The sequence below is a fragment of the Charadrius vociferus genome, unplaced genomic scaffold (genome assembly GCF_000708025.1).
Source record: "Charadrius vociferus isolate BGI_N301 unplaced genomic scaffold, ASM70802v2 scaffold760, whole genome shotgun sequence".
Lineage (NCBI taxonomy): Eukaryota > Metazoa > Chordata > Aves > Charadriiformes > Charadriidae > Charadrius > Charadrius vociferus.
Window position 1 is genome coordinate 881,149 of NW_009647322.1, and position 22,592 is coordinate 903,740.

General features: G+C 38.7%; 1 protein-coding gene across 1 annotated transcript in view; it reads right to left on the reverse strand.

Annotated features, from left to right (window-relative positions):
- Window positions 1–7,046: 7,046 nt before the first annotated feature.
- SEPT7 (septin 7) overlaps window positions 7,047–22,592 on the reverse strand; it is a 66,771-nt gene continuing 51,225 nt past the window's right edge. Inside the window, exons 8-13 of the mRNA XM_009880073.1 lie at window positions 21,408–21,504; window positions 19,252–19,303; window positions 18,208–18,333; window positions 10,804–10,939; window positions 8,634–8,773; window positions 7,047–8,078 (exon numbers count right to left, since the gene is read on the reverse strand). Coding sequence (XP_009878375.1) covers window positions 8,039–8,078; window positions 8,634–8,773; window positions 10,804–10,939; window positions 18,208–18,333; window positions 19,252–19,303; window positions 21,408–21,504 — 591 coding nt within the window. The 3' untranslated portion in view covers window positions 7,047–8,038. The remainder of the gene's footprint in view (window positions 8,079–8,633; window positions 8,774–10,803; window positions 10,940–18,207; window positions 18,334–19,251; window positions 19,304–21,407; window positions 21,505–22,592) is intronic.

The window sequence follows — 22,592 nt, forward strand, 5'->3', positions numbered from 1 at the left end:
GTTGGACTAGATGATCTCCAGAGGTCCCTTCCAACCCCGACCATTCTGTGATTCTGTAATATAAGCAAGACACACAGAGTCATGCTTTCAAAATTCCCTCAGGATGAATAGCCGGCTTGTGATCCGACACATCCCAACGCATGGGACTACAGCTCTGCTACGCCCCATTTCAGCATCAGGACACCTCTCCCTGCAGGCCAGAGCTAGTGTCAGACAGGGCAGCTGTGTCCCTGTGCCCAATGGCTGGAGAAAGCCCACAGAGAGCTGAAGTGCATGAGGAACAGCCGTGAACAGGAGAGGACGAGGGCTGGAAGCTGCTCGCCCTGCACGGCAGTTACAGACTGGCTTTGCATCGTTATCCCCTTGCTCACTGGAGCTACAAAAACCTCAGCACAAGGAGCTTTTGTAAGCATGGTGGGAAGAGGAGAGAAGGTTAAAGGGCAGGAGGGGATGATGGGGAGATGGAGGAGAAAGGCAGCCCCCTGGGGTCTTTTCCCACAGTAGAGGCAGGAGAAGGAGAAGCCAGGACTGAGGGAGCAGGACATGGCCGTGAGGAAGGCAGGCAGGAGACTGGGGAAACAACGGCGGGAAGAGGAGGAAGGTCCTGGAGGTGAGCACTCATGAAGCTGCCCTGCAGGGAAATGCTGGGAATGGGAAACTGGAGACGTTTTTTAAATTGCCCTTTTGAGAAGCCGTTAAAACACACACCTATGTACATCCATGTATTCTGGGAAGCTTTTTTTTTTTTTTTTTTCCCCTCCCTGCATCTTTTCTAAACCTACTAAAGCCCCCGTGTAGCGAAAGTGTTTGTCAGTATATTCCTGCATGCCCTCACACACCACCAACTCACTTCAGGTTGTGCTCATTGAAAGACATCGGGGGAAAGAAACACCTTCTCTAAACAGGAACCATAGCTCTAAATTCAAGGTAGTCCCCTGCTGTGCTTCTGAAGACTTTATCTGGGACACCGGCAAGGTACTCCTGAGGGAGGCAGACACTGCAAACACAGCCGGAGGTTTCTCCTGCTCCAAGAGAAGGAGAAATAAACCCTTCACGAACCCGTAAGTTGGATTTCATAAGGCAGTGGATGTTGCCACCTGCTGCTTAAACACAGGCAGACAATAGTTCCCTGGGGTTTGGGTCATTTCTGGGGTTTGAACAGTTTTGTAGCCCAACAAGCCTGGTTGGGGGGTTAGAGGCAGGTAGTACTGCATGTTCCAGGGACTAACAGCTGGTTTTCTTGCGCTTGTAACTCAGCTGTCAGTGACTCCTCTTCCACCATACTGTTGGCGATGGACCACAGAACGCTCCCTTATCTGTAGTTACTTCACTGTAATCAGGTTTTGCAAATCAGGTGGGCTACTGCAGCCCACAAAGCCTTCAGAGGAGCCCGGGTAGGTACTCAGCTGCCATTTCTTCCTTGGTGCCTCTTAGCACAAGGCCCAAATCTTTGGGGACGATGAGGATCCAGGGTGGCCAGCAAGCCTTGGGTACCCGAAAGCAAATTCAAGAGAGAAGGGGCTTTTTTTTGAGTTATTTTTAAAGAACTGTAAAAAGCGCGTAACCTAAGCAAACTAGGGAACAGGTGTTGAACCGCTGCCCTTATTTGCAATTCAAAGAATTAGGTTGTAGTGTTGAGGATTAGAGTGTACACGCTTTGTGCGGGATTAAATAAAAAGGCAAAAGGCCCATGTTTCTGTGAGAGAGTGGCTTGGCAGTTGGGGAGGAACCAAGCAAAACCAGCCCAGGTTGCTCCGCAGGCAGAGCTGATGAAGCCCCAGCATCGGATTGCTATTCCCCCCCCCACCGGTGAAATGCCTCTGGGGAAAGATCTATTAATTATAACCACCTGGAAGAGAGCATCTCAGCTGCAGATGCAGCCGTGATGCTGGAGAGGGGACAGCAGGACAGAGCTGGGGACAGGGCCAAGCAGCCAGACCAGTGCTGTGGCTGAGAAGGGACAGCACATGGTGACGATGCTACACCCATCTGTAGGGCCAGGAGAGAAACCCCACTGGAGCTTGCTTGCACCAGCACAGTCCTGGGGGGAACGGAGATGCAAAGTCTTGGGAAACATCCCAATTCAGTCTGAACCTGCTTTCTGTAAGGTCTCTGGACAGGATTACACAGCTACTTGCTTTTTTTTTTTTTTCCTGGGCGTTGAATCAGCTGCACGTGGGGTCTAAAACCACCAAAGCAGCAGCAGAGGGAAGGTGAGGAGCTCCCGCTGTACCAGGTGTCGGGACACTCGGCCACCAAAGCTGGCCAAACCCACTTCATCCATTTTGCCAAGACTCATGCCCCTGCCTCCATCCCTTGGAAGAAAGGTATTTTTTTCTTTTGCAGGGAGACCAGAATTTGTTTTCCAGATGGAAAACTGAAGAAAACTACATTTTAAGTGACTTTCTCAAGTTCTCAGAGGCTTTTACTAGCCAGGTGATAGCCTGAAAGCTGTCACCATGAGTCTCAGACTTGGCACATACGAAGTAAAGCCTTCCTCTTAGTGAGGAACCAGTGATGTACTGGTGTTCTCACATTGCTCCAGTTAATTTTTGCTAAAGCCCACAGACCAGGGCTGACTTTTGCTGCAAAGAAAAGGGCGATATCATGTAGTTTCTGAATTTTAACAACATCTCCTCGGGCATAAGTGAAGTTCAAATGAGCAAAGATTTCAAAATTTCACCATCGCACTTGCTTCATGAGAACCATATGGATGAGTTAAGTCTGGGGAGAAGTTATTCAGCAGCTCCCAAAAGGCGAGGAGCAAATTATTCTCAAGGTATCTAAATGAGAAGCTCTTGAGAGCAGAAAAGGGATTCCTCTCACCTTTTAGTAATCTTGATAAACTACAAAAATCTGCCTCGGTCATTGCGACGTGACTGCTTTTTCCATTTCCTCTCATTGGCTTCCATGATTATTCCTAGCAGACTAAGAGGGGGGGTGAGGGGAGGTGGATCAGAGAAGCCAGAGGAATCATATTCTCTTAAATAAAGCAAAACCGCAAGTTTTATCTTGACTTATGTGGTCTAGCTGTCCCAGGTCAAGCTGAAAGATGATCACCTTCATTAAAAAATTGCTCTGGCTGCACCAAGCCAGCATCTTGGCTGCCTCAGAGACCTCCCCAGATGACAGCACAGAGGTGATGTATTACAGAAAGAGAACCAGAGCTGCCTTCCCAATCGTGAGGGGAATGGAGAAAGATTTCTACTTGTTTTCCTGTGCCCGTCAGCAATTTCTTCTCATGATATTGCTCAAAAATCTGTACCCTCAGAGCTCCTAACAAGAAAAGAAGGTGCAGCACACAGGGATTATTCGCACCTGCAGCCTCTGCAGCAGCACTGCCTGGTGTCCCAGTCCACTCGCAGGTCCCACGGTGGCTGCTGCTGGGCCCCCACCCGTAGTTGCAGATGCCCTCCTGCATCCCCTCCTGCTCACATGGGGACACCCCAGGCAGCTGTGGATACCTGATCAACAGATCAAACTCCCTGATCTCACAGCTGTACATCCTAGTGACCATAGGAAGGGAAAGACCTTCTGTTTCTGTGCTTCCTCACTGCCATCTGTAGCCAAAGACGGCCGACAACCTGTATCCACAAACCAAGACGATGGGAACAGTGCTGGGTTCCAGCAGCGGCAGGTGTTCAGATCCAGGTACGGGGGAGGAATTCCATTCGCACCCTCTGAGGCCAACCCCTGCCATTTTTACGAGGATATAGCTCACATTTCTGAAGATGAACATTTGTGACTACTTAGAAGCAAAGGAAGCTGCCAAGAGCAACAGCCGAGTAGTTCCTGGGAGAAGTAACCATGTGGCAACAGGAAGGCAGAGCTGGGCAAACCCACACCACAACGCAAAGCTTTGGAAGTGCTCCATTCCTGAAGGGGTTGGTACGAGCAGCTCATTTCAGGAAGAACGACACAGCAGGTTCTGGTGTCAGGGGCAGGCAATGGTGATGGTTGGCCACCAAACCCACCAGCCACCTGGCAGAGCGAGATACTCGACAGCACGCAGGATGAAGCGGACACGGGGTGTGAAGGGAATTATTGCCTTTGCTGAGCCTTAAGCAGCGTAAGATCAGGAAACGGAGATGTTGGCAATGGAGAAATGTAAACTGCATGAAGAGAGGTTTGCAAACATTAAGGTTAAGCTGGCAAGAAACCCAAGAACTATATGCAAAAGTGACCTCAGCAGCTTGCCCTCAGGGAGACGCGTATCCTTGCCTTGGGCACCTAACGCAGCCTGTCCTCGCCACCCAGAGACAGATGAAGCTTGACAGATAGGAAGATGAACTCTTCATATAATGGTTTGCTCCACAAGTCCAGCTACACCTTCTGCTCATTCCCAAAGCATGAAACTGGTCACCCTGCCCAGTTCTTGACCTCCACATTGATTTATTTGTATCAAAACCTTTAAAAGCACCAATATTTTAAGCCGTTTAGATTAAAATCAGATTGAGGGGTTTCTTGAGTCAATGAAGACAAAAGCAATCCTCAAAGAATTAAGGATCCCTTTTTTACGCTTACTCTGGAAATTATGAAGGGGAAAACGTAGATTGCTTCACTCCCTCAGGTGCAGAATTGAGGAATGGTTTTGGTATTGCTCGAGCAGCCTGACCACAAGGAGCAGTCAGATGATACAAGGTCACCTGAACTCAAGAAGTCCAACATGTGACCTTTCTAGGAGTCAGAAAGGACCTCAGCTGGCCACTGCCTACCCAATGGGAAAACTACAGTGAAAACTGAAAGAACAACAATGCCACTCCATCAAAACCTGACACTTCATATTTCATGCTGGAAGCAGGGATATTAGCATCCAGGTACTCAGGATGCTGAACCTGAATCGTGGTCAGCCAGATAAGCAACCCACCATGGCAATGTATTTTACATTAGAAGAAAGTCCCAGGTTTGCAGTCTTTAGTCACTTTTTCATAGATAAAAATGTAGATGCATTTTCATATCTGCCTCTATACAAGAATAAATATACCCATACCCCCATATAAATGTACGGGCTAGTGCGGTTGTACAATGCACTGGGCTGTTTGCAGTGCCATGCTTGACAGGACCACAATTATTTTCTCTTCCTCACTACTTATTTAACAGAATAGACGCTAAGCCGAATTGAGATCTTCATTCCAAAACAGAGCAGCAAAACGTCCAGCCTCATGACTGCCTGAAGACTAGACTGTGTTATTCTAACAACTGTTACAGAAACATGCAGATATACCTCTTATTTTGTGCGTCAGCAGAGCAGGTAATATTTCATAGCATACCACAGGGGAAACAAGCGACAAGTCAAGCACTGTCCACCAACATCTGGACGCAACAGATTTCTGATGAACCAGCACACACACCAAAAAGCCTCTGCTGCACGTTCTTTGAGTTGCGACACAGATATAGAGAAATACACGTACCTATTTATTAGCATGAAAAATGAGTTTGACTTCACAGAAATAGCACATTAAAATTATTATTTATTCAGTGGGAGAAAAAAAAAATCTGGGTTGTACACTATCTCTTCAGCTTATAGACTTTTTATTGGCTACACAGCTACTATATTGCAAGCTGCACAGGGTCATGCCTCCTTTTTTTTTTTTTAAATAAACAAACAAACAAACCACAACTAGACAAGGCAAAAAGTCTAAAAAAGAGTTCTAATTTTTGGCAAACTTGTCCTCTTCTTGTGCAGCCCAAACTCACCATAAAAAGCCAAGCATTTAAGAAACAAGTTAAGAGGTGACAAAAGTCTTCCCAAAAGGCCAATGCTCCATTTCAGAAAAATAACTCGGAACACTTGATTTCCACATGCTCTAAATTTTCATTCAAATATGAATGTTATGTTATAGAATACGTATGTGCCCTCACACAAAAGATCTAGCAAGAGCTTATACTAGTTTCTGGTTATCCTAAGAGTGTGCATGTGGGAGGATAGAGAATAGGAGTGGGGAGAATGAAGACAAGGCATGATTAAGACAAGTTTCCTGATAAAGGAAATCCCCATTTCAGAGCAAATGGGAACGCTAAAGCACTAGCATACCCACGGGCAGTACATCCTGAGTTTTGATGAGTCCTAAAAGCAATTCAGAACCTGCAGCTTCTGTCCTAGATAGTAACACTCTTGCCTGTTCTTTACATCATTCAATTTATTGAATTAAACTGAAACCTGAGGGGGTGAGGGGCAGATGGGGTCAGCGTGCGTCCTCCGAGATGTATTCAAAGAAGAGATTTTGCAATTCTGTTTACTTGAAAGGGAAAGCTATGTCCACCTACTGGTAATTGGTGTCTTCTCTGGAGAGAGACGGGCAGGATATCTGAAATGAGTTATAATGAGGCCTTTATATAGACCACTGAAAATGTCTTCATTTCTTTGGGCAGCTCCCTGAATAAATGATACTTCTGATACGCATAACTCATGTGTAAGAAAAATGAACAGAAACAGAGTGATAGCAGCGGTAATACAAGGGACACCTGCAAAAAATGAGCCATTCTTCATTGTTTCACATGCAAAGACAGTCATAAAAATCCCCACCAATTTTTTAACAACTTACAGGCTCTATTTTAAATATCAAGTTCCTGGCTATTACGTTTATTAGAACTGACACCATTAACTAAAACCAAAGGCAAAATTAAAAAACCCCACCCTTGCCAACAAACCTAACAGAAGTACCCAAAGAAGCAGCTGCAAATGTGTTGTTAGGCAGAAGCTCACTAGACCCCCGTAACAGCTCGCAGGAGGCATAAGAGACAGTGCGAGAGAGGCCTGACTACAGAAAGCGGAGCTGGTGGGATACAGCGCAGCGGTGCGGACACTTGGTGCCCTCTCCTGGGCAAGACAGACCCTTGTTTTGCCAATTCAGAGGCACAGGCACAGAAACTGGATTTTTCTAACAATTCCACAAGGCAAAGGCATTTTCGATACCTTGAACTACTTCCTCAGACAAATCAAAGACACGGGTCAATCAAGTCTGAATGAAAGAGTGAAAGTTCAAACATTTCCCAAAGAAGAACTTGGCTGTTTAACTCCTTTAAAATTTCTGACACAGCAGCACGTTACATCACAACATTGTTTATTATGTGACTTTTTACAATACAAACAAAAATACAGAAATGCAGTATATGAATACAGCTAAATGCGAAATGGTGATGTTTTTCTTGAGGCCATATTCCCATTTCTAGTAAAATAAAGAAAGACTGCACACAGGTAGAAACAGGTTGGTAGTTAACTCCACAATTTTGCCTAGAAATGACCTATAAATGCGTTTTCCTGCTACTTACCATAAAATGTAAAAAGGGAGTTAAAGGAAAGTTTTACTCACTGGTTCCTACCATATGAAAGAAGCTATATTCTATTTAGGAGGGCCAATATATGGAAAAATATCTAAATTAAATGTTATTACAAAAAAAATGAAGCAGTAATGAGATCCTTCTGGCTAAAGAAGTTACTAAATGAGAATAGCATATATTTAAAGAATCCAAAACATAAAAGGGTTGTTATAAAAAGCTTAGGTGCACTGTAAGCGTACAACGTTTGTTTTTCCATGTGTACTTTTAAACAATGGAAGTGTCAAAAATAGGGTCAACTGTGTTAGACTAAATTACATTATTGTATATGCTGCACTGAATGGAATTCTTGTATTATAATAATAGAGAAGCACTGTTTGCATCATATTATGGCAATTTATCCTCACTAAAAACCGTCTAGAGTCCTTGCATTTTTTAATATCCTGTAAACCGTCAAACCACCAGAACATGATTGTACAACAGTAAAATGTTTTCTTTTGCATTAAAATGACATCTGTTTAAAAAAAAAAAAAAAGGAAAAAAATAAGGTACTTAGAGCTGTTATTTTTCCAAGTACACAACACCCTAGACAATTCAAGGCATCTCATTCTCCATCAAAATTAACAAAAATTTGTCATGCTGTTAAATCCATTACTATGGATACAACTGGTGCAAAATTGGTCAAACGGATCCAACAAACACTGATGTCCAGGCTGGCATATTGGCAACTAATACATAACTGGTGGTCAAAATGATGCATTTAAAATATCTTCCCTTTCTTCTTATTCTTTTCCAAGGTTCTAAAATGATATTAAAAAAAAAAAAGGTTTGTTAAATAATGCATACAAGCCTTGATTATTTATTTTTTTTAAGTCACTAACATACATCTTTAAAATATACATTTTATAAAGCTTTACTGGTTGCAATACAACATGTGAAACTTACTATGTACACAGTATTTGTATTACATGACGTCAAACAACCCATTTATCACTAGATTTCCCCTTCCAAGGACTAGGAGAATTAAACACTTTGATTCTCAAAGCTTTAACTCTTCAACCCGCAGAAGTCTGATGCAATATTTCAAATACAAATATAATTTTTTTTAGACAGATCTAGTCATGTATGGATACTGTGTTATTGCAGAGTAAAATCTGCTTTAGAAGCTAATAATTTTCCCAATATTTCTGATATATACTCCTTTGTACCTAAAAGCAGTTCAAGATTGTTCTTGGCTTTTAAGTGGCAATTCCATAGTGGTCAACCACCACTGACCATTATTACCACAGAAATTGTCTTTTAGTGGAAAGCTATAGAACATTTACTGTGAACTGCAGGACAAGACACCAATTTACCTGGAAGAATTCTGTTGTTCCAAAATACGTTGTTGGGCTTCCCAGTTTGCTTTCTCGTCCTCAAACTGGCGACGCTTTTCCTCTAATTCTTTGTGTTGTGCTTCCAAATTCTTTTTCATTTGCTCGTGGCGTCGCTGCAGCTATAGAAAAAGTTATGAACGGAGCCAGTTAGCACAGAAAACACAGCAACTTTGGGGGCCATAGTAACAAACATCAGCAACTATACTAATGTAATAAAATACAGTATTAAATTTTCTCTTCAGACAAAGTAACTCTTAGACCAAAAACTCCGAGGTTACAGGTATTGCCAATAACAGAAGCAAAAAGGGTATTAATCCCATAGCCTCATTTTAGAGTTAATCCACCCCAAATACTGCCTGAGTTACAAATAGTTGTAAGGAGCTACATGTGGCAAACAAAAGGAAATTCAAGAATACTTTGATATTTGATACAAATATTAAGAGGGAAATTGCAGAGCATTTGAGTATCAGTAATGCGTAAATTAGCAGCATCTTTCATTTTGTGTGGGGAAAAAACCCAAATGTTTAATTCATCATATAGTATCAACTATATTAAGAATCTATTTGGAAAAACATTATTAAGTGGATTAATTTATTCACTAATTAAATAAATTATGATTAGTATTACTGTAGTGAATTGTTTACACTGCCAGAACAGTACAAGAAGTCTCCTGCAAGTTGATGGGACAGACGGACAATCAGATATGTTAGTAGGTGAGAACAGAGACACTGTCAGGAAATGTCATTCCTTTTGTTTGATGTAACAAGTTTTTTAATTCAGTTAAATAAAAATTCCTCTTTCCTTACTCTGTTGCAAATCCCTCTCTTACACAAACCCTTCAAAATGGATTTCCTTTTACAGAGTTTTTTAAATGCTTCATACTCAGCACCGTCTGTTGCCCACATTTCTACATTTACAGAAATACAACAGAAGTTTATGAAGTCATGAATGATGAAGAAAAAAAGGAACGAATTGCATGAACATTTAGAAACTGATATCGCAGGACACACTCGCCCAAAAATTCATGAGACAGTACATGAAAAACAAGAAGAAATACTTTTGTCAGTTTTTCATTCGTGTAACAAGGAGAGCGTGGAGGCCAGAAGTATAAATGGGTTCAAAAAGATTCGAGACAGAAATTGAGGAAGGATAAATCCAGTAACTAATTAAACACTGTGATCCAGATAAAACATGTAGCTTTACAATCCTCAAACTGCTGACTGGTGTATAATAGCATTTATATCCTTATCTATTTGCTTCTCCAAAAGAAAAAAAAATTATCTACATTGATATATTTTTTCCTCTGATCCAGTGTGCCTTGGCTCCTTACAATGCCCAGGTGGCCAAGCATTTCAACTATGCTTCCAAGTTTCCTCACTTTCCCTCATATTTGGAGCCAAACCTTCTTTAGGAACTTTCTTTAGGAACTTTGACTGACAGTTTTGAACTTCCCTGTTAGGCTTCTTGTGAGAAGCTGCCTCCTCAAAATTAAAATCGATTTCCTACTTAAACATACTTTATAATAGTCTCTTAAAAAGATCACTTCAAGAGCAGCTTGAAGCCTATAAAAAACAGTGAGGACTTCACCTGGAAGTGACAGAAATTGGAGTTAAATATCCTTACAATTGATGTTTGTTCAAATGACACCAAAACACTGACAACAACATATCCTTGCCTCTTGCTTAGTCTAGTAATCCTCATTTAGATGATTTCTTATAGACATCATATCAAGTTCCTGAAATGCTTCTTTAATATGCAAAGCAAATTATCATTACTACATTAGCTTATGTAAACAATGAAAGTCTCAAGAACTTTTTAAAGCACATGGAAGAAAACAGGCATAAAACATTCAAAAGAAGAGGGAGAAAAAGAGGATGAGTAAGAAAGTGAAGGAGTATTTTAACATATTGCAACTGTGAAAATAGAAAGAGAATGCATGAGAACATTAAAATTACATTTTAAGTTTGGGCTTACACCAATTCAGCAAAGATAAGAAGCTGAGAAGGAATAACTGAGTTGCCTTTAAACATAAAATCTAACTATGGAATCAATTCCTAGACAGATGTTAAGTTGCAAAGTCTTGGCAAAAAGAGCCATCTCTACATTTATTCAGCCTCAAGCATATTGAGGTTTAAGACATTTCAATTACCTCAGCTTCAGAGTCCTTCAGTTTCTGAACTTTTTCTTTGACTTTCATCTCAAACACCTGTTCCATTTCCATTTCCATTTTTTTCATTTTGGCTACATGCTCCCTCCTTTCCTCCTCCATCTGTGCCAACGGGCTCCTGCCATAAATCCAGAAGAAGTAGTTAGCTAATAAGAACTTTTTTTCCTATCTGTTACATTAGGGCATCTGTAAAAAAAACAAGATAAAAATGCTGAAGCAGTAAGATAAATAACATCACTGTATGCACTGCTAGCTTAAATTCAATTTGCATTATTATATTAACTGTTCAGTTAAGCTTCCTTCAAAAAGACATTTCATATAATATCTTTTCCTCCTCCACAATTGATTTACATTACATTTAGGTTAACCGAAACTCTTGACTTTCTATCTTTAGTAGAACCTGGTCATGGGAAGAGAGGAAATCAAAGTTACAACAAAAAAAAAATTAGCCTCTTCTGAGTGATCCTCAGGTGTCTTTTTCTCTCCCATTCCAATACATAAAAAAAAAATAAATGGACATAATAAAAATTTTAAGAGCATTGCAGACACAAGTCCCATTTCCTCTCTAAATCTTCACTGTTCAAAGTGAGCCCAAGAGTGTTAACGTTACAACTGTGTTGAATGCTGTGGTCGTACTTCTGAAGAGACAGCAACTTTGCAAAAAAAGGTTCAGGCAACTGAGCATCAGTGTGTCATGAAAGTGTTAGTTAGAAGATTTTCCTTTAGAAAACTATTAATAAACATAATCTATAAAAATAGCATACGCAATTTTTAATTTTTATATGCACTTTATGGTATCTACTTTCCTGGATTCTACTGAATTTTTAAAGCTGTGTAAGCCTGCTATCCAGGTGATACAGGTTTTAGATAGCAAGTTTCACATTAAATACCCGATAAACCAGGATGATTTTGATCTAGTGATGATTGCTACATACAGTCTTGTAAGACTTCTCTGCTGTTCAACAAAGAGCAATCAAAACAAATCGCTGGCCTCTTGTTTCAGTTTTGAGTATATATGGCTTAAAATGACAAAGTTTTATCTATCAAGTTGGTAAAAATGAAGAACTGAATATATTTGGAGAGTTTACAATCTACCAGCAGCGGATATCTACTGTAATGTATGCAAAAGTCACTCAGACTAGCAAATTGTAAAGAAGAGGTGGCAAGCCTAAGCCCTATCAAAAATAGTATTATTGCTCTCAATTCTTTAAAAGAAAAAAAAAAAAAACCAAACCCACACACAACAATCAAAACCCCATTCTGATTCAAATCATGCAGAAAAAGCATTCTAAAATGAGAAAAGAATTGACTAACTATCAGTGATGACTGAAACATAATTAGAAGTATCTATTTGTATTCAGAATTTGCCATTCATTCTTGAAGGAATGGCAGTTGGATATCAAGTATCTGGTTTGACTATTAATAGCTCATTTTATCCTTACTGCTTGCCCATTTTCACCAACTAACCATACAGCGAAAGGAACCAATGTCATATGAACTCAAGGCCATATGAACTTTTTCCTCAAATACCAGTATTTTAAAGATGACAATTGGTGGGGGGTGAGGGGAAGAAAATGGCATTTCCATTAAAAAAAAAAAAAAAAAATCCAACTAAATTGAATCTGAACCAGTAGTTGCAAAACTTGGATTGGTGAGTGAAATGCTGTATAATATATGGAACTGAAACTGATCCTCAGTCGAATGTTTACTTTAGCCCTTCAAAAGGCCAATTGCTAGCAACTTTTGTCAAGGAAAAAATGGTTAAACGCAGGTGGAATACAGCAATACGCAAAAATAAGAAAAAGAAAGAAGAGGTGAGTAGCAATACTTGTGGAAGCTAAACAGCTGTCAAGACCATTTTCTTGTTGTTACCTTTTAGAAGTGTAAAGTTCTCAAATGTATCTGCTCTTCAAAAATTAACCTAGGAGGTAGATCTGAATACTGAGGAATCATTGCTGCAGTTTCTACAGACTTGAAAGGGGAGCAGAACCGTCCTTCTATTGACAGCCTAATAATCTAATGGGGATGTCATGCGAGCTGTATTTGAGAAAGTGGTAAAAATCAGTCTGGGCAGAAAATTTGATAAACTAACAAGCGAGCATTTACAGCTGAGATCTTTACAACATAGGTCACAACAGGTTTTGTTACATCTTAGGTACGTGATATGGGTAAAAGCACATCATCCTGTACTTCAGGATAAAACTATACAAGGGACTTGAACAAAAAAACAGCTGAAGGAAAAAAAAAAAAACAACAAACCACTAAACAAAGATGTAAAACATTTAACTGATTTAACAGGATGTATGTTAAAACAGCCCTCTAAGTTAATCTGCAAATATCAAAAATTATTCTAGATATGTGCAAAGTGGAACCTCTGCGAGCCAGTAATAAGATAAAATCACGGTCAGAAAAGATTAATTAATTCCCCAATCCACTGAAGAGTTGTAAATTTACAGATAAGGATGAAAAATCCACTAATTCCTTATAAACACCTATATAAAGATGATGGAGGAAAATGGGGGAATTTAATAATTTATGCACTTCTACTCATTGTAGAAATTTGACCCAATTTGTCTTGAGACTTAGCCAAAAAATTTCTAAAGAGAATGGGTTTTTACAGAGATTTTTGTCACTGATACTATTTATAAATTCTTAAATTTACATTAGCACAGCTTTAGAACAATAACAAAAAAAAAAAACTGCTAGGGAAAAAAAACAATGCCAAAAGCGGGATAACAGGAAACTGTTTTAAATTTGAAACATTAAACAGTGAAACCCTTTTTGTGTTTATAAAATTTTTGTCTTTAAGTTTTTTGGAAAAATTTAAATGACCACTTACATGCCTTCAACTGTGTCAAATCTAAAAAACAAAAAATACAGAAGCTTAGCTTAGCATGCTTAAATTAAACCACAAAACCAAAAAGCAATAATTAAAAAAGTAAATTCATTATTAATAGATTCCTAAAGCTAATTATGTGCTCCCCCAAAAGCAAAATTTTCACAGTAAAACGAAAGACTGTTAGTTAAGCTTGTTATATTTATTTCAAATTCAGTTAGTAAATCACTACACCACGTCAATATTAATGCAGGTTTGATGTGCAGATACTTTCAGGAATAGTTTCCCTAGAATATGCTTTTAAAGGGCTTTTAAATATTTTAGTGACACGAACAACCACTTGCTCTAAAGAAGTTTTCAGAAACCTATGCCATATCGAGGCTTATCTGTTAATTTAAAAATTGTCACCTAGTAAAGGACGATGTGTGAAAACCCCATGAACGTTCTTGTGCTACAAAAAGAGCACCTGACTTCAATGGCCAGCAGAGGTCTCACCGGCGGCTGAGCTCAGCTCTGAAGAAGGCTTGGCTGCAATCTCACCTCCCCAGAGCATGATGCTTAACCCGAGCATGCCTTGTGTTAGCACTTCACTAATACTATAGGAGGGGGAAAAAAAAAGTCTGAAAACAAGCTTCTGATATTAAGTCTCACCATATAGTAAGATGGGCTTAATAACATTAGAGCCATTGCACAGAATTTGCTAAGAATATCGGCAAAAGGAGTTAGAAGCAGTCTAAGCTAAGCAATTAGATTATACTATACGTTGTGTGTTTTGTTACCCTGTGTGACATGTTATTGAACACATCAGGAGATAGATAACGCTCATCTTTAAGTGTACAATACGACTTTCAATAAATTAAGGTCTTACTTTTAAACTCACTGAAGATACCACCTTCATACAGCAAACTGAAAAGGTTTCTCAAGTTAAAAACTTTAAATTTCAGAGCAGATATCAATTCTTGCACATGTCACATAGTACATGTGTGAAATTACAATTACCACATAGTTTGAAGAGATAAGTTATCCATATATGTGAAGACTACCCTTGACATTTGGTTTAATTTTTTTTATGGGTGGGATGACGTTGAAAATTTGAAGAAATATGACACTAAAACACCAAAAAGCTACATAATCATGGAAAAGACATACTTTGGAACGCTCTTGGGCCAATGAATTACTTGTAGAACAGTCAGAGTTTCACCAAATCAAAGCAGACGAATCAGAGAGAAAATCAACTGGACAGAAGAAATTGCTTCAATTCATCTGCCCAGTATTATCAAAACTTGTAGCACATACTTCTATTTGTTTTAACGTTCGCATTTTTGTTCATAAAAATATGTTGTGAATGTAACAGTTGCATGAAAAACGAAAGATCTGCCAAAATCACAAAAATACAGCTGCTTTAAAGGTACAAAAGGTCAATCCAGCCTCCAACAGCTGCCAGTTGGAGATACTTTTGGAAGTGCAAGTGCAAGAACCACTGCTTGTACATCTCCTCTGACGTGTACCCTCCCAGCTTACAGAACAGCACCTTAAGGAGTTTCCAGAGCCAGAGGTTGTATCTGTGTTTAACAGTATGCTTGTAATACCACCAGATAGCATCAGAGCACAGCTCCATTTTCATATAGAGATACAGGATCTGTCTCCCATGAAAGAATCAGATTTCCAGAGGACAAGCCAAATATCGCTCCATTTTGAGACGCACACACTTCTTTCAAAAGGCAAGCTGGCAAGCAGAAAATTCCTAAGGAGATGCACAGCTAAAGTGTTAATATCTGTTCTTCCCTCTTTTAATTCATTTCCAGGAAGAGACATGGTTATTAGGAAAATTCCTTCTATGCTGCTTCAACTATGCTAGATTCAAAACTATGAAAACATATTGAAGCCAAAGAAGCGAAAACACATTGAAGCCAAAGAAGCATGGTAAAGCTTAAAAAAAAAAGAAAATAATGCAGCTCAACATACGGATAAGGTAACAAGACAAGAATAGCATCAGCTGCTTCATAACCAGTGTATGCATTCAAGGATTTTATTTATTTACTTATTAAGTCGCCCTGTGTTTGGAGGAAGAAACCCTAAGGAAAGCTTCAAAATATTTCTTACAAGTTTGCAATAGATTTGGCCATCTTTCAGATGGCTGAATCAAACAAACTGCGATAATTTATTTCTTCTTCTCTTGAAAAAAAGAAAACCCAATAGCTAAGAGCACTAAGTGTATTTATCCACTTCTGAGCTGCCATACTGCAGTGTTTGGAGTGACAGATTTCTTATGGAGAAAATTCTTCCAAAAGATATGTTTACCTAGAAATATTCAGGTGGATAGCACAGTGACCCGAGATGGCAGGAGATGCAAAAGTATGCAATGCTTCACAAAGCAGAGTAATTCCTGACTCTCTTAGCATAAATCCTAGCTAAAATGGGAATCTCAGCAATGCTATCAACAACCGACTGAGGGGGCGAGAAGGGAAAGAATGACACAAAAGCAGTTTTGAAACTGTTTGGTAGATGCATTTATACAAAAATCCATCTTGTTAAGTTTCCAATATGGGAATAAAAAATAAAAATAATAATCATTGCATTCTTCTTTTTAAGAAGAATGCAGAACAACCAATCCTTACTTGAATTAGGTAACAGACAGTCTGTAGGTGCAGACTAACACAAATCTAAGCAGGCACAATACAAAAAGTGGTGAAAGTGTTACCACTAAAATTAAGATTTTTCTGAATCTAGGGAAAACTTACTAAGATTTGGAAAGGGATAAAAACTAGTATTAAACAACACACAAAAAAATCAAAACAACTTCCTCTGACATCCAAAATGGCAATGAAAAAGTTTCACTTTTCAGTACAGTAATAGCAAGTAACAGTACAGTAAAAAGTACAGTAATAGTGAGTTAGAAGTCCTGGAGGAAGTGCACAATTTTCTGTTCTGCACTACTATTACTACAGTATCACCTCAGCAAAGAGAAAGCTGGCTCAAGTTCTTGCACTCAAACACATTTTCTTCTCCGATGTGCCCACCTGCACTGTTTTGTGCTCAAATATGCAAACTACCTTACATGCCCCCCACCCCAATTTTTCCACACTACCTACCTCATTTAGTAATTTTATTTCTTAAAACTCCTCCCCTCTCTACTAATGACATTGTACCGTTATGAGGACAAGTGTAGCTTGAGAAAAATTTCTAACATACTTGCTGTATGCATTCAGAAGCCTCGAGATGCCAAGTCAGGGATAACGTGATGGCAAGAAACATGACAGTGAGAAGTAACCACTGTGCTATGGATACACATATTTGAAGACTATTCTTTTTAAGACTTGACCTCACTACAAACTTTACCTAAATTTAAGTACACTTTTGAAGAGTTGATATAACTCACATACACTACTCTATTTTTTTGTCAGTGCTGAGGAGGGAAGCCCCATGTAGGCTCAAGCTAGAGGCAACTAAATCAGACCCACTTAAATCATTTCCTCACAGGCATTTTCAAGGCATTAAAATTGTGTAGAATAGACATTTCTTTAGTGAAAAATGGCTTTGTAGCTATCGTAGGGATGGGAATAGCAGATATTTCCATCTAATTTCAGGGATCTTTTTCAGGAAGAACAGCTATAATTTGGCATATCATTAGCCAAATAGAATACTACCCTACATTTTCATTGAGAAATTTGTATTTAAATACAATACAAATAAAAAAAAAATAGTATCACTAATTACTGTTTATATAGTTGACACATGCAGAGTAGGAAGAATACATAAATTTAACAGCACAGTTATTCTCAAACAGCATTATAAAATGAAAAATACAGTAGAGTCTACTTTTAAATCTTCCAATAATTTCATCAGGTTGGCAAACAACTTGCTGTCAGGGGTAATTAAAATGACATACTAGGGTTAAAAAAAACCCCCAAAACTAGCAACAACAAAGCCCCAAAACCCTGCATTGCAACTCTCCTCTCACAAAAGATAAAGATGTTGCAATCATTTCCCAGCCGTGATAAGCAACCCTAGAAGTAGCCAGGGCAGCATTTCAAAGATGACAGTAGTGTGTCTGGATTTTCAAAGTTTCTAAACAAATATTAACCCATTCTTCTCAAAAACATCGCTGACACTGAGTATTGAGCATTCATACCAAAAGAGCCAGTAATCCCAAAAGTAGTATATATACCAAAATAGAAACACTAATGCACAAAAACTTTGCAGTAAGTACTAGTGAAGTAAAATTTAAGAACAGAAATAGTAAATGTAAGGATTCTCTTCAGAACTGATTCTAACTAAACCCCAGTTATTTCAAATGATCAGATAAACTAAGGTAAACCTTAGTGAAACAGAAAAAAAACCCAAATCATAAGTAAACCAGAAGTATACCCTTCAGACCAGGACACAGTGAAGAGGCAACTGACTGGAGGATAAAATACAAAGCCACCACTCATCCAAAAAACCCCAAACCAAAAATCCCACCACACATACACAAAACCAACCAAAAAAATAAAAAAAACAACCCCAGAGCAAAAAGATTAAAGTGCACTACAACCTTAACAAGAACTTACTTTGTTAGCTGCCCTTTATTTTTGTTGTTGTCAACACCGTTGTATGTAACAGCTGCCAGTTTTCTGCTTCTGTAGTTCTCATAATGTACATTGTTAGTGACATCCTTCAGGTCCTGCATATGAGTTCTGTCAATAAGTGTAATTTATCAGCTTAGTGCACAAATACAAAATATTCCCTTAAAAATTAGTCCATCTTCATTTTGCAGATTGACTTTAAATTAAATTATATCCCTCCATAATGTCCCATTCCCCACAATGCTGTCATTCTTCCATTTAAATTAGAGCTGTCAAGACAGTAAAGTCACAGAAATACCTGTTTGCATTGAACTATCTCAAGATTGCAATATTCCAAACATTAACTTAGAGGATCAGTCTTCGGAGAATTTGAGTTTTGTGGATAAACTTGCAAGTATTTGGAGAACAGATATGAAAACTGTATTACTACTGTAGTAGGTGCACCAAAGCATGTCAGACAAGAAACAACAAATAAGCAAAAACTTCCTAGTTTCTATCTTTTAAGACTGCAAAAACTAAATGTAAAGCTCAAGACTAAGACACAAACATTAGCTTCCTTTAACAATTTTCCATCGACAGCTTGGAGAAAAGTAAAGTTTAATAACCAAACCAACAGTTGTTACAGCAGACATCACTTACTGAACTGCTGTGAGTATAGGACTCAGCGCCTAACGCAGTGAAGCACACATAGTCTTGCTTTTGACAACTGAAGCACTGAAAATTTAAAAAAAAAAAATGCCTACAACTAAATCAGCACTAACAGACAACTTGAGTTCCTATGGTTTATCACAATTTTTAAGAACAAGTAACCAGAAAGTAAAGAGAAGTATTTAAAAAAAATCACCACCGCCACTGCTTGCTAAATATGTGGTTAAACAAGGTATCACAAAGTATACGATAACTGTTTAGAATTAAAAACATGGGGATTACTATCAACTTACTAGCTCAAATCCTTTTTTCTCTCCAATATATGACTTTCCAATCTCCCAGACATACTAAAAAACTTTATGTTACCTGTAAGTTACTTACCTTATCAACATGTTCCTCAGAATTGTGAAGTCACAGTGTTCACCATTTTCAACTACAGAAAGAAATAAATTTTTATTGAAATGCCAACCAAAATATGTGCCTTATACAGAGGTAAGGCTTTTAGATGTCACTCATCTACATTCATTCCAACATCAGATTACTTCCGGCCTTTCACTACTCAAATTCTATGTGTGATAACAGTAGGAGAGCATTAACACTATAACTATATCAATATATCTTACCAGCAAAGTTCCTGTGCTCCCCTAAGCCATACTGGCAAACTGTACTCCGAGTCAGTATAGCAGAATAAGGTACCACAACAGAAACAGAGTTTTGGCAGTTTAACTAACATTATGACCCTTTGGAAACACAGTGTATGAGGATCAGACACTCACTGAAGACCTCAGTCTAGACCCAGCTACATCCAAAACCTTTAGAAGACAGACTTAACTCAATCTATTTCTCCCTGCCCCACCAAACAAGTTGAAGAAGTCTTCATTTTAATTTTAATGTGGATTATTTATTAAGTAAGCAAAGGAAGGTCATATTAATTTGATACACCTGCCTATGGACCAAAAGAGAAGGTTGGCAGCTGTCATTAGATGCCACCTATTCCAACCGTGCTTATCATCCCATTTCTGTAGAGGAGGCTGATGTTGTGAGTGGCATTTCCCTGATAGATAATGAAGTAACACTGGAGAAAAATGCACACCCCAGAACGCTCTGGTGTGCAAACAGAGAAAGCAACACACAAAGCTCTCAGTGCACACATAAGAAAGGCATGAAACAGGTTCCCCTGAAATAGAGATGGACATTTTCACGGGAAGGAGGAAGAAAAACAGGATGAAGCAATTATAATAACCCAAGTAAGTTCAGTGAATCCTACAGAAAAATGAAGCGCGTAGCCTCTTCATGTGCTCATCTTGTATCTGCACTCCTGCATTATTTTATTCCATGGTTTTACACAAACTGGTAAGTTCCACTCAAATAGTACATGAAGTCATACTCCCAAAAAAGCATTGCCTCCAAGTACTCTGTCTGTAGCTGACAGACTCAAAGCCACTTAAAGAGGTTCCTTTTAGTCAGGCTGCAGTTCTTCCTTTCCAAAAGTTGTACAATCACATGAGTGTGAAACATTTCTGAAGTTTTGTCTTAAAATACAGAAAAGCAGCACCATCTTGCACATTTCCAAATGCTAACAAAGGGCCTTAAAATAAAGCTTGATCCTCTCTGGTGCAGCTGGTTTTCACTTTCTGCCAAACCTCATTTCCTGCCAGACATGGACTTCAAAGTGCTACAGGATTTTTCTTCAAAGTATCGGTCCATACACTGCTTGTTGGTTGGTGATTCTTCTTGGTCTATTTTACACTGCATCAAATTTATAGTCCATCACTCTCAGAAGGCCGAAATTGGGGGGGGGGGGGAAAATCTCTACGCAATACATGCACACTAAAAGGAAAAAAGTTCAATGATCATGCAAAAACAGTTTAATAGTGATTGTTTCACTGTACAGCACAGTGCAAGATTTTTCATGTGTCATTTGAAATAAGTGAACAGCGTTAAAGCACAAGCCATGGTTGCCAGAGGAACATGCAGTTATCTTCAAGTCTGTATAACAGTAGAGAATAAGTTTTAAATGAACAATAAAAAGAAAGGGGGGGGGAATTATTGAAAGTATTCAATTCATTACCGGGTACCTTTCTGTTGCTACACCCCAGCAATTAAGACTCAGATGTTTGTGGAAGAGGGGGGGGAGAAGAGTTCTTCAAGAAACTTTACATTGAATTTATGCTAGTCAAGCTGATCAAATTAACATTTACAATGTGAATACTGCAGAAAGAAGAATTTATGAAATACATAGGTTTTATACGAAGAAAATTGTAGTGCTAGCAAGCAGTTGTAATTTAAGCCTCATCATCAACTGCAGTAAGTTACTACACATTTTACAATTTCTCAGTGAGGCTTCAACAGGAATCTGCTTGCAAAGTTATATGTTGCTGAACCTTTACCTTGTTCCAAGACTGTCAGACTAACAAAATGGTATATTCAACAAAATTCCAGACGAAAGCACATTCAAATCAAGCATTTCAAACATTTCAAAACCAGACTAATGTCTAGTAAGTCTTAAATGGATAAAAATCATGAGAAAGCCTTACCTTCTGCAACACCCCATGGGTACTGCCTTCCTCTAACCCTCTTGCCATTGACTTCAATGATCGTATTACTACCTACCACAGCAAGAGGTAAACGGTCCTACAAGATAAAGTATTACTTTAAATATCCAAATTTCTACTTTCAAAAGATACTGAAAGCATGTCCATTTCTAAACTTGATGTAAGCTAGTTTGGTGCTATAACACTGCAATGCAGCTTACCCGAAGTGCAAGAATATTTATGTTTACTGACCTCTGTCTAGACAAATGACATATACACACACACACACACCCCCTTTGAAATTCCTTACATTGTTGTATTCTGTAAATCTAGTTAAGAAACAGACATTACTGTTACTTATTAAGCTAAGCAACTGGCAAACCACTTCCTATTTAATCAATTGCACAGTAATTATTTATCAATTCATATTCCCCCTGGCTACAGGGACTGATACTTCTCACTGGATCTTGCACCCAGTTTTCAAAGGTTTGGCAAAAAACTACTTCAAGTTCTTGTCTTCAGCTGAACCAAAAATCCCTCCAGTGTAACAAGCAACAAAGGAGCCAAGAGCAGCTTCAACTAGCTGAAAGGAAAAGTGTAGAAAGCTAAATATTTTGGAGTTTTGTCCCTGCTTTTATTATGCTCTTTCCCTTTAGGCTTAGTCCCAGACTATCTTCCATGTGTGCTATTTATGTTTATTTATCCTAGGTGATTCCCACAGTAAAAAAAAGTAAAAGCTCTTACAGGCTGTTAAAGCTACTGAACAAACAGAAGCAAGGCTCAAGGAACATACAAGATAGCCTCCAATATAAAAGAACAAACCAAAAACCACAAGTGAACACAGAAAAAGCCTTTCAACAGCCTGATGACAGCCCTTTTGATTTTCTTTAGTCATTTGTCTCCATTAAGGTTTCAGTATATCAATTAGTCCGACAGCTATTAACTGTAATGCACACACTCTGTGCCACTGCACACCTCTGAGAGACAAACCTTGTCCTCTTCAAAGCTCAGAATCAAATAAATTATAAATTTATTTGATTTATTTTAAATTTTAGGTGGATAAAAGTCAAATAGGGATAGAATAATAAGAAAGTGATCTTTTCAGAATTTATTAAATAAGCGTGTGATCTAGTGCTCTCATTCTGAATTTTAGCCACTAAAGGACTTAAGTCATCTGTCTAAGAGTGA